The sequence below is a fragment of the Onychostoma macrolepis genome, chromosome 23, assembly GCF_012432095.1.
Source record: "Onychostoma macrolepis isolate SWU-2019 chromosome 23, ASM1243209v1, whole genome shotgun sequence".
In the NCBI taxonomy this organism is placed as follows: Eukaryota; Metazoa; Chordata; class Actinopteri; order Cypriniformes; family Cyprinidae; genus Onychostoma; species Onychostoma macrolepis.
The window spans coordinates 5,983,000-5,996,450 of record NC_081177.1 but is presented as its reverse complement, the minus strand read 5'-3'; the positions used below and the strand labels follow the sequence as shown (position 1 = coordinate 5,996,450).

Below are 13,451 nucleotides of genomic sequence, written 5' to 3'. Positions count from 1 at the left end.
ACTTTTGTAAAGGCATCCACTAGAAGGTTTAAACTAACTTTAAATAAAATCAGATAACTTAATAGCATCTATTCAGTTCACCTCCATTGCAAACAAATAACTTACTAGTCATGTTTTCTGCTTCGAGAACATGAAATGAATTTTCCTGCATCGTAATCAGTTTAGACAAGTATCTCTCACTCTCTATTATTCACCTCAGTGTCCTCAAGACTCTTCTGTAATAGTAATGACATGTTGATTTAGACACAAAACAAAGTTTTGGAAAAGTCATCCTTGGTTTTATTCTCAAAATATCAGAACGGAAGGGGAACAAACAAAAGCAAACATTTACAAAAAGTCTACACTGTAAACAAGCCTAAAACAGACTCAACATTTGAACAATCATACAGACATGACCCCATTTAACCAAGATCTGACACCACTTTTTTTTTTCTTTCTTTTTTACATCTAGAAAAAAGGCACAACTTGGTAAATGCATATTAGAAAGAGAATGTACAGGAGGAGTCTGCCTATTCTGAACAAGTGTTGTGCAAAGTGTCTGGCAATACATTCATTATATTACAGAAATCAGCAGGTTACGGGGGCACAATGCAACCATAACTCCAAACACAATGCAAAAAAACAACAAAAAAAAAACAATTCTAAATGAGGTAGAAATTTGACTAGCGTAAAGTTTTTACAGATTAGATACTCTGCGTGCATACACACATTCATTCCTTTAACTCAAGAATGCATGGCTACGATCTCAAAAACATTTCCACACAACAATACACAATTGGGTAGCAAACAATGACTTTTTCCCAGAATAAGAATGACTGCTGATGTTTTGGGACAAGATATGCATGCCTGCTTAGCTCACAAGTATAAAATGCATGGTGAATGGCAAATTTACAGAATTCTAAAACTCTCCGTGTCCTAAAACTGCAGCAAGCAAGCAAATGATCTCTAAATGACGAGTCCAAGAAACAAACGTTCATAGAATAAATGGCATAAGCCTGGTTTATATCAGATCTTAGCAGAATGAGGAAAAATAAAGTGCAAGGAATGATTAGGCATTTCAGTATTATACCGGCCTTTTGACCTCCTATTAAACGGTCTCAAATGAAAGCTACTCAATTTAATATTTGATAAACGTCACTGAAAGCAAGAAAACTACCAAATTAAATCACTTTCAAAAAAGAACAATTAATGTCTTCTTGAAAAAGCTACAGCGAAATGCAAAAATATAGCATATTGTGGTCTAAAAAGAAAGGCCTTCATTACAATCCTGTGGTGTCTTTTGTTAGGGTGGGGGAGATACAGAGGAGAGAGGAAAGCACTCCAAGACAGGCACTTAGCAAAATCATTTTTGGTATTAAGCGCAAAATAGAAACTATAGTGTCAAAAAAAAAAAAAAAAAAAATATATTTAATAACTTAGTGAAATCCAGTTTCAAAACAAACCTATACTACAACTACTCATTATGTCCATCAATTAAACTGTAATCTTCAGTAGATTGTGTGGAATGGTCAATTTATCTAGGCATGTATTCCACTAACACCTTTGTTGTATGACATCTATGCCATGGATATTATTTTTGACTAATGAAGTTTATTCAAACACAACTAACAACAGGACCATGAGTAGTCAAGCAGAGATGAACAAGATGTTAACTGTTAAAACATTGAGATCTCTGGTCACCTGTGGCTGAGATCATCCTGAGGGTCATAGAGCTGAGCCCAACGTAACGATCACTAATGAGACTGCTCTGGAATAAAGCTATTTCAAGTAAGACTTACATTCAACTTCTAGAAATAAAACTGACAAAATACCCGCATATATTAGAGAGAGAAAGAAAAAAAAAAAAAAAAAAAACTACAGTAGTTAGATCAGAGTCAACTAGAAGAAATCGAGATCATGTAAGGGTCCAATAAGGAAGGCATAGCCCGTTTTAGGGAATAGGCTCATTTAACAAGGGTATGTAAATTTGCAACTTCTTAAAAGCAATGTTACATGTCTGAATTGATTGTACCAACTAATAAATAGCCCAGTTCCTAACATTTCAGCAGGCTCATTAGCACAATGCAGACCGTTGATTGGGAACATCTGTAGTCCTTTCACTGTCTAATTCACTTTACCCTCCTCCATAAAGTGTGGAAACTTTGCTATGCTGTCAGAGCCATTCTTTTCCATTTCTGCAATTGTGCCAGGGATGCCCATCTGAGAGGTCTCCATCTTGGTTATTCCCCCAGTAGAACCCACTAAAGGACCTCCAGCGAGACTTCCCGGGAGAGGGATGCCACCATTTTGGATGACCGAAATCTCATTGGTCTTCATGGTCAGCCCGTTTGTGAAGGCAGCGGCGTACTGGTTCCACATCGACGGGTCGAAATTAATCGGTGGGGGAATCAAATCTTTTGGGGGCAGCAGCATGTCTGGTTTCATCTTAGATTCGGCGCCCATGGCCATCAAAGCCATTGGGTTATCCAACGAGAGCCGTTGACCTCTCCTTGCTGTGTTATTCCACATGTGGGTCCCAACATGCACCTGTAAAATAGTAAACAAGGGTCGGTAAGACTTATTGCAGTATACACAAGATATTTGACTTTCAATTAATTCACTAACAAAATCCAAAGTCGAAAAGTCATCTTCACCTTAAGGTTTCCCTTTGTTGTGAAAGCCCTGCCACAAATTGTGCAAGCGAACGGCTTCTCGCCCGTGTGTGTACGTTCATGGATCTGCAGGGCGCTGGCAGATGAAAAGTTTTTTCCACAGGCATTGCAGAGATGTTGCTTGGTGGAGCGACGAGAGGCACTAGAAGCAGGAGGAGTGGCAGCTCCTTGGGGCAGTTGGGAGCTGTACAGACCGTGAGCACCCATGGGAGTCTCAGGAGGAATCTGCATCTCCAGTTTGACCAGACTTGGAGGCACCCTCATGAATGGTAACTGACTAGAACCTAAGAAAGAACAAAAAAAAAAATAAAAAAAAATAAAAATAAAAATCCTTTTAGGCAAAACATCAGGAGGAAATGTCAGCGCGAGGTTTAGGTTGTTGAAATGAACAAAACATACCATATTCGCCATTGGAGAAGGACAAGCCTGGCTCCTCTTTGATTGGTTTTGGAGTGAAACTTGACGTCAAGTCCAGTGCTCCACTGTTTTCGCTAAAATCTTGAGGTGCATCAGAGTCTGGTCTGGATTTGAGTCCATCATCTGGGTTTGTGGATTCTGGTGACTTTGACTGTCCATTACTCAGGGGACCGTCTATAGGGGACGAAGAGTGAAAGGACACTGAATCGGACACAGCCGGACTGCGACCATTCTTGTAATCCATTTCTCCAGACCCTGAAGGAGAATCTTTCAGCCCACCATCGCTCTCAGAAGCAGTGCTGCTTTGTCGTTGCAGGTTCAGTGCAGAGGTGAGGCTCTTCATGTGGTTCTCCAGGGCGGCGATGCCTGTAAACATAGAAGGTGGGCCTTGGAAAGCCTGATCTTCTTTGGCGCCGGGCTGGGGCTCTATAGAGTTGTTCAACTTCTCTTGATTGTCCAAATCCAAGTCTTGCTCTTCCATACTCTCTTCATGGCCAGTGGAGTCAAAGTTCTTATCCTCGGTCATGCTAGCATCCAGGGCTTCAGGACTTTCAAACTGATTCTCTGGCAGAGGAGTGTTGGGAATCTGGCCGCCCATGTGCATACGAATATGCTGCTGGAGGACGACGGCATTGGTGAACTTCTTATGACAAATCGGGCACGAGTGTTGCATCTTAAGTGGAGTGTTGGCCCTGTGAACGCCATAATGAGCTTTAAGGTTGCCCTTGGTGGAGAAAGCCCTGCCACAGATTTTGCATTTGTACGGTCGCTCACCGGTGTGTGTGCGGTAATGCATTTTGAGGGAACTTTGGCAGCTCAGCACTCTATGGCAAATAACACATTCATTAGGGTCATTTGTCTTCTTTAAGCCATCCACCATCTGCTGAAGTTTTGCAGTACCAGAGCCATTTTCGCCAGGTAGACTGTTACCGTTTATGTGGTGCAATCCAGCCAGCACATCCAAGGAATCTTTGCTTTGATCCAGTCCCATCATCTCCTGACCGAACATGCCAGAAGAAATGGATGCACCGTCGCTGCCAGATGAAGAAGGCCTCTGGGAGTAGAGGTCCCCACCTACTGGAACATCATATGAGGGCTTGAATCCTTGGAGCATTGGTGGATGGAGACCTGTCGAGGGAAGCCCCGGCACTGGTTTTGTGTCGACAAAATTGTTCTCATCCATGGGCAAAGACATGCCATAAGGGATGCCATTGTTTGTCGGCATGTTGTCCAGGTGTTCTGGTACGGGATGTGGATTCATCTTAATGTGTGGGTATTTTTCTTTGTGCCTCTGGAAATGCACTTTGAGGTTTCCTTTGGTTGTGAAACGGTTTCCACAGATGTTACATTTATAGGGCCTTTCGCCAGTGTGTGAGCGCAAGTGGATTTGGAGAGCGCTGTCATTTCCAAATGTCTTCCCACAGAACTTGCATTTGTGCTTGAACATATGTTCACCAGAGCCATTTTTGGACTCCGACACAGCAGGGATCTTATTTTTTGCCTTTTTAGAGGAATCCACGCTTGCTGCAAGGGTATTAAAGGGACTCTGTAATCCCATGACCCCTGGAGATTGAGGAAGGAGCGCTGGAAGTCGACTAGCTAAATCGGGGAGTCCTTTCAAGTCTGCTTTTAAGGGCACTGAGCCCAAACCTCCGGTGAGGGATGTGGGGATGGTGGCGGATTGAGGTAGCTTTGCTTGTTTTAAGGCTTCCAAGGATAAGTTCTGGGAGCCCGTCCGTTTGCCAATGAGGGCAGCTGCGGCCGAAAGCTGCTGTGATAGATGCGCACCCAGTGCTTTCAGTGGATCCACAGCGGCACCCAGTGCGGAGTGGAAACTCTGAGGTGTCATCATGGCCACTTGGAGGCGTATCTGCTCAGTTAGCTGGATCTGCTGCAGTTGCTGCTGCTGGAGACTGACCAGCTGTTCCAGGATCATGGGGATTGCAAGAAGGGCATCTTGGTGTGGTTGTGGGGGTGGAGACTTCTGATTGGACAAACTGGATGAGTGTTGAGTTACAGCAACTTTAGTAGCAGCCATGGACTCAAGAGTCACATTAGAGTCTTGCAATTTGGAAGATGCCATGTACCCCACGTCTGAATTGCCAGACACATCTTGATCTTGATTTGAGGGGTCATCCTTGTTCAGCATGAGCTCTCCTTCCATCATCTCCTCAGAATCTGCACTGTGGTTTGAATGTGAATTACTGGTCGACTGATCCCCATTATCACCCAGAAAATCACCCGGAGAATGCTGGGGGAAGTCTGGGGGAACTTCATTCCCATTGCCGTCTTTCATGATCACGACCTGCTGACTCTTAGTGCAATTTCTCTCATGTTCGAGAAACTCTGCCTCATCGAAGAACTCGGCGCAACATTTGTCACAAACCCTCGTCTCCTCTGATCGTCGTCTCTTAGCCTCACTGCCATCCTCCTCACCTTGACCGTTGTGCATGATCCCTGCGGCAAAGAGACAAAGTTCGAGAGATGACTTATTATTCAAGACCAAAGGATAATGTGCTGCAAACATGGAACAAATTCTAGATAAATGTCATCAGTACTCACGGTTGAAAACAAGGCATAAAGGGATTTTTTTTTTTTTAAACAAAAGCTAATTAAGTTTACAGAGGTAGTCTAATTTTGGCACTTATGTTCTGAAATCATGCATTAAGTGGCATATTTGGATTTTAATTTGCATAGACCAGATGTTATAAACTCAAGTTGCTTTTGTAAACAGCCACATTTACAGCTCTTCAGCCATGCAGTCTCACCAGATGGGGGCAGCATTTACAGTATGTTCAAAAATAAAATAAATCCAAATTGTACTAGAAACAAATTTACCAATACAAAAAGACAAACTGCATATCAAAAATAAACCTCCAACTCCATCCATTTCCCATGTTCCTCTACAATAAAATAAAATACATATGGCTTATAAAACACAACATGTGTTTAACTGGTGTTAGTTTAACATACAAATGTTGTTAGGCAGTCCAAATGAGAAATAATAATAAACAAAAAAATTCTGATAAAAGTGTAAAGCAGTCAGTTTGGTCTTTCTAATTGCAGAAAATGCTAATCAAATTAAGCTGCAGCACCATTAGGAAGGCCCTTTTAACAGGGCCATTGTTAAATGCAAATTTCATCATCTCTTATGAATGGGAAAGACCACCTGTTAACATTCTGACACTGAAACTGGACGTGTTAATTGTTCACTAGACGACTTGAATAGTAAAGAAAACAAGATGCATTGTTCTCAGAGCTAGCAGGCAACCAAACAGCACCTCCACTTGAGAAAGCAAACAAGGATAAGTTTTTCAAAATGAATAAATAAATACACTTTCAAAAACTGGTAGTGGTACACTTGATTGCATGTTAAGTTTCAAAAAAGGCAGTGGAGATACAAAAAAAAAAGCTCCAAAAGGATTTGATTAAAACAAACAAAATGTGCCAAAAATTAATCATGTTTCAACCATGTGTTTAGGGTTAGTCAACTGGGTACATTGTAACCCCTGCGTGTTGTTCAGCTCACCACAAGAGGGCGATTGATCAATGTACAAGGGATACAATGCATCTTTACCGATACCTTCGCAGTGTTACACTGATTGTACCTTAACTGAGAGGGAATTCCACATGCAATATTTGTAAAACACTGCCGACTGAAATTAAAACCAACTTTAAGGAAGCAAGACCAACAAACCCCAATCCTCAGTACATATATAAACCAAACACATCTATACCATCTTAACGAATAACCACTCTTCAACATGTCGTGGATAGGAGTCATGTAGTTTACATTTACACCCCCATTACACACAACTTCATTTCCATCCCCCATCCCAATCTCCATATGCGACCAAAAGAAACTGTGGGGGATTTATTGCTTTGTGGTCAAGCTTGTTCGCGACTCACATTTCATGCCGACCTGTTGAGCACCTTTGTTTAACAGTGGTCAGTGATACCAGTACGCCACATCAAATATTAACACACAACCATAGTCTGGAATAAAAGTGTATATTTATCAGCCAGTGATCCAACTGATCGACGCGAAAACACATTTAACGAAATAAGAAATAAATAAATTCAGTTCAATAGGTATATCTGTCCTCTCTCACCTTAAAAATAACTTTATTGTAGTTTTGAATTAACGTGAAACGTAACACTAAATACGTGAGGAAACAAGCAGTCGCTGACTCGACAAACGTAAAAAGCCAATAAACACCCGACTTCGTAAATCGTAAAAACGTAAACATTAGATTAGCTAAACAATTAACCAGCAAACAAAACAAAAATAACGCAAACGACCGTGTTTCTTCAATTCAGTAGGTGAAATTGTCGCGATAAACAGTCACCTAAGTTTCACCGAATTTAATGTACAAAACAACTTTTTGGTTGATTTAGCGATTTAGAAAGCCGCATTACCTCAACATCAAGGGTCGTGAACCCATTGACGCCAAATTTCATAATTCAGGTATGAAATGAAACGCATAACTTACAGTACACGAGCACAAGATTATAAATAAAGTTTTTGTCGCCTCAAACTTACCATTTTCTGTCGAAGCGGGCTCGTCTGAATTGATATGCTGTGGCTTGGATTGCTTGCGCCGCGACATGGTAACCTACAACCATCAGGGGCGAATAGTAAGACTATTTAGTCCCTCTCCTTTAGAAATTCTCCAGGTTGGGGGAAATTAGCCCCTCGAGTAGAAATGCGCATGTCAAAGTAATTATTATTATCAATAATGCATTGCGATTTATCATGCTCTTCTGACAGCTGATTGGCTCCGGTCCAAAGTGCTCGCGCATTATTCAAATGAGGCTTCATTGATGAGAAATGCAGAGTCGAGAGAAAGGGGGAGGAGATGTGAAAGAGAGAGAGACAGAGAGGGAGGGAAGAGTGATGCTGGAAAGAAGAGAGAGAGAGAGGCGGGGAGAAACAAAAACTGTAATTTTTTGTAAAACATTATCACAATTTTATTATTACAATTTGTTTCCTATACAACTATTATATGGATCTTGATATCTGAATGATGTTATTATAGTGTGTTATTATTTTACATATTTTATATGGGTATTTGAGTGTCTCACTTTATGAATTCATACCTTATTATATATTTTAAATGTAGCCTATTATTAAATCATGAAATGTCTAATTGTAGCCTATTTGTAGTTTTTACAGTACTGTATCTTATGTTTTGAATAAAATGGAAAACTTGTCCTTTTATACTTGATAATGCATGAAGATGTTCCTCATTCTAAATGAAGCAAACATAAAATGTATTTTTCAGTGAACATAAAGACAAATCTGTGCGTGCTTCTTCACTCTGTGATTTAAATATGGAAATTGCAACTGACATTAACCCATCACATTAAACACAAAGACCTGCCTGTCACATTGTACTCATATGTGTAATGTATGAATGAAGAGCAGACAAGTAAATATATGCAAATGTTGAAGGAGAAATGAGGAAAAACCTGCAGTTGTTTAGTTCATTCAAATGCGGTATGTAAAACAATTGTCTTAGCTTATTTCAAAACACATGGATATATGGCTATATTAGTTAAGAAAGAATATTTTGCATTTGTATATGTGTGTGTGTGTGTGTGTGTGTATATATACACACACACACACACACACACACACACAAGTATCTGGTTTATTTGTTTAAAGTTTTTAATGGAAACATATATATATATATATATACACACACACACACGTACAGACTTTAGACTTTTATACTTTTATACTTTATATACTTTATATACGTATAAATGTTGTATTATGTTTCAGTTATTTTTATGATTTTATGGGCTGCTATGGCCAAAAATGGCCTAAATATCTTAATGAAAGACACAATGTACCAAAAGCTTCTCTCTTTATTTATTTATTTATTTATTTATTTATTTATTTATTTTAATGATGTCACTTTCTAGATGCTGCTGGTCAGTGGTATTTAAAAAAAAAAAAAAAAAAAATGATCTGTATATGGTTTCTTAAGTTTTTAATGGAAATACTCACCATTAGTTGTAATATGTTTCAGTTATTTTTTATGATTTTATGGGCTGCTATGGCCAAAAATGGCCTAAATATCTTAATGAAAGACACAATGTACCAAAAGCTTTAATATTTTTTTAATGATGTCACTTAGTGGATATAAAAATAACCGGTGGTCAGTGGTCTTTTGTTTAGGTCTGATGGTTTCAGTCAGGATGTATCATAGATGATTATTGGATAAGGCGGCTCATGAGTCATTTGCTGTGTTTGCACACACTGAACAGTGAAGTCAGATGAATTTGCTTATAAATTCTTCACTTTGCTTTTCATGCAAATGGCCCGGCTTCCATCTTATTTAACGCACACAACCAGCCTTTTAGACCTAACAACATGCATTATGCGCTGCTTTTCACTGGATAATCTCAGTACATCAGCTGTGTCAGTAACTGCTGTTAAAGCTCGCACCAATTGGCACATCCTGTTCTGTGATGAACAGCTATGGTTTTGTAAATTTCCCAGCTCAGAATGGACAGAGATTTTTAACCCCCACTCCCCCCGCCCCCTTTTTTTTTTCATAAGGCAATGTGAGAACGGCAAGTGCTTTGAGGGTGCGAAAGAATTTATAGCTTTTCTCAAAAGAAGATAGGCCATCACCCCCCACCCGTCTCACTGTCAGCCGCGTATATGCCTTACACCGGAGGAGATTGATGCCCCTAAACTTAATGGAGGGCCTCGGTGACTTAGGAGAACAGGAAGAAAGTATATTTTCAATCCATTTCCCCAATCCAGACATGTAAGTGTTGTATCCATTAAAACCGACTGAGTGCTGAGGTTAAAGCAAGCGCTGTGACTCACCCATCTTACAGGAATCCGGACGCTAGGTGTTTGGGAAAATACTTAAGTTAGCAGTGTTGGAACACCTTAATGCAGACATTCACTTGTAAAAATAACAATAGAAAAAACATTTTGGTTTCCTAAAGAAACTTTCAGTGAACAGTTATTAAAAAACTGCTTGTTTTTTTTAGTGTGAAGAACATTTTAATAATCTAACACACCCTTCTCCACTAAAAAATAAATAAATAAAAAGTAAAAAAAATAGCAGAATATGTATTTCTCTCAATGCCATATAAGAACCCCATAGCCACAGAAGAACCTTTTAAAACTATTTTTATGACATTATTTGAGAACCTTTTATGTGCATATGACGTCAAATAAAGATTCCAAAAGAGAGTTTTCACAGTGTTGTCACAGAACAATCATTTTGGGTTCCCAAAGAACCTTTAGTGAACAGTTAAAATAAACATTTTAACTGTCTTTTGTGGAAAGGAAAGATTCCATGGACTTTAAAGGTTCTTCATGGAACCAGCAATGCCAATAAAGAACCTTTATTTTGTAAGAGTGCAATCTTAAAGTGTAAAAAAATTAAGATTCCAAAATGGTGTTTTCACAGCGATGCCAGAGATGGAAGAACCTTCACTTTTAAAACTGAAGGTTCTTTAATGGCTTTGATGGTTCCTCGAAGAACCGTTAACTTCTGTGGAACCCTTCTATTCCACAAAAGCTACTTTAGATGGGGAAAAAATGGTTCTTTTAAGAAATGCACAAAATGGAATGGAAAGTTTCCAGGAATGTTGTTAAAGGTCCTTCATGGAACCATAGATGCCAGTGAAGGACTTTTATTTTAAAGAGTGTATTCTTAAAAATAAAGGTTTAAAATGGAGGGTTTTTGCAGTGATGCTATAGAAGAACGGCACTTTTTTGGGTCGCCAAAGAACCTTTCAAAGAACCTTGTTTTCTTCTAAAGAACCTAAAGAACCTTTTTCACTGTAACCTCTGGAAAGGTTCCATGGATGTTAAAGGTTCCTCGTGGAACCATCAGCGCTAATAAAGCACCTTTATTTTTAAGAGTATTGTGTAACAAACACAATATGTCTGCAAAAATCATTCTAATTTAAGATCAAGGTTTATTTTTGTCCAGCTAATCACAACCAGCCATGCCATTCCACCGCCAGCACTGTTTTTAGATAAAGACAAGCCTTTAAAACGGACCGTCTGTCCATCAGGACACAAAGAGGACTCTATATATTTTGTAAAAACAAACGTCTATCACGCACGGACTGAAGGTGCAGAAAGGAGGGGTGTGCAGTCTAGACGCTTTATGACGGCAATAAGAAACTTTGCTTGGCTTCAGTGTTCCTGTTGTGTTCAAACTAAACAATTCTCACTTTGTAAGAGCTGAGTCATAAATCCAGGACGGTGGGAATAGGCAAGGTCTCATCCTATATTTTCCCCCTCTTAAGATGGACAGATGGGTTTTTTCTTTCATTTTGAGTCTGTTATGATGGGGAACGTCCAGTTTTGAAAATAAAAATGGTGTTTTCATGCATTAATGTAGGCTTAGCTATAATTCAAGCAGTTACGAGTTATATGTGACAACAGAAACCCTTTTCCCATTTCCATGCTTGGAAAAGTTATGGGAAGTAATAAAAGTCATGCGTATTTCTTTAGTTAATATATATATTTCTAGTTATTCTTAGAAATTGCTGTTTTGTGAGTGCAAACTGTAAAACATAATGTCATAAATGCAACAAAAATATTTAAAAATCCACAAAAATGATCGGAGGAAGGAACACAGCGTCATGGGAAACTAAAACTTTATATATTCTCTCTGTAATGTTATTGAGAGCCTATTTAATTTCAAAGTTGTTTATGCATTGCAAAATGAAAAGTCATTTTAGTCAGTTCAGAATAGATGCTTTCCAAATGAATAGTGTGGAGTTCTTTTCTACTGCATACGGTAGACTATTGTTGCATGTTGTTGTATACTTGTGTACAATAGCGCAGGTCTTGACCTCTCCCTGTCCTTTGTTTTGAGAGAGGATGAGATATTTGTTTGTGGATGTACGCTGATGTTTATTCTGAAAAGAATTAACCTCTGACGGTGGACATTTGAGCAATAGCTGCATTTAAAAAGCTGACATATGGTAATGTATGGAACAAGGAAAGCGTGAATGAAGCCCTGTGCATCAGTGTTCAAAACGTCAATTTCAGCCGCCGTGTCTGAAGATTCACACAGATGCGCTGAATTGATTAATGATACGTGGACTGATGGTTATGATTCTGGGATAAATCTGACAGAAACGCGATGTCGATAATGTGACAGGACTGATTAATGTCTCTGAGTGACGAATATTAAACATTACAAAAGCACTATGTAGTGATAATTTTAAATTTGCACATTTTAATAATCATGTTTCATGTGTTTCATACATCCAAAAAAATAAATAAATAAAAAAATAGACAAGAAAAAAAAAAAGACAAGAAAAGAAATCATATTTATGACTTTGTTTTGTGTAGTTTTATTTAGTTTTGTCAGGAGGGAATCGTAAATCTGATAATAATCGTAAATCGCTATAATAATATAATTTGTATTGTTTATTATACATTATATATTTAGTAATTTAATAAATTATTAAATATATTATATTAATAAATCAGACTTTAAAATGATTAAATGTGTGTATATGTATGTATGCATGTATGTGTCGATTTTAAAATTTTAAATTAAAAATGAAATTAAAATTATATTAAAATTTAATTTATATTGATATTGTAAGTATAAAATTAGATAAATGTATATGTAATATAATTTAGGCCCCAAATTTGTGCATCAACATTTTTACTATCACATAAAATATGCTTAAAATATACATAAAAATATAAAAAATATTAAATTAACATTTATTCAAAAAAAAAAAATATATATATATATATATTTAAAAGGTTAAATAAAATCCTAATAACATCATATTTTCCAGAAAATTAGCTTTTAAAACACATAAAATGCTTTTATCACTTTATTTCATGTTTTCTTTTATTTGACAAAAGGGAATCGTCTTAACCTTTTTATAGTAAACAATTGATAATTTTTGTAGAAATATTAGCATTACATTTGCTTTCTAGCATGCAATAGTTTCATGACCATGGACACTAAATTTGTATTATCAAATTAAACTGAAAAGCTGTCAGTATGTTTTAATTCAGCTCAAGAGACCTTTCTTAAAATGCAAAAGGCACTTGTTTCATATTTCTAATCGTCAGAATTGTTTTTTTAAATCGTTTATTTTTTTTTCAGATGGCCTCTATAAAAAGGTCTTCTGATGGAATCAGGTCTAATAGCTACTGGACAGCAGCAGGGTGACGCTTGAAGTGCACTTGTAAATTGAACACATGTTCCCTGCGTCTGCGTAAAACACGAAAGACAAAGACCAATCAGACCGTGCTGTAATTTCTCACGTTGGCATGTCACATCGGCTCCTAAACGCTTGCTTGTCACTGTTGCACGCTGTGAACAAAGCCAAAAAGCAAATGAGAAAGTTCGGATCAGTTTG

General features: G+C 38.0%; 1 protein-coding gene across 1 annotated transcript; it reads right to left on the bottom strand.

Annotated features, from left to right (window-relative positions):
* Positions 1-256: 256 nt before the first annotated feature.
* sall4 (spalt-like transcription factor 4) lies at positions 257-7,836 on the bottom strand. Its single transcript, XM_058764344.1, has 4 exons — positions 7,612-7,836; positions 3,051-5,525; positions 2,634-2,935; positions 257-2,526 (listed from the first exon to the last, which is right to left on the bottom strand). Exons 1-4 carry the CDS (start codon positions 7,676-7,678, stop codon positions 2,104-2,106), a joined length of 3,267 nt encoding a protein of 1,088 aa, XP_058620327.1. The 5' UTR covers positions 7,679-7,836; the 3' UTR covers positions 257-2,103.
* Positions 7,837-13,451: the final 5,615 nt, after the last annotated feature.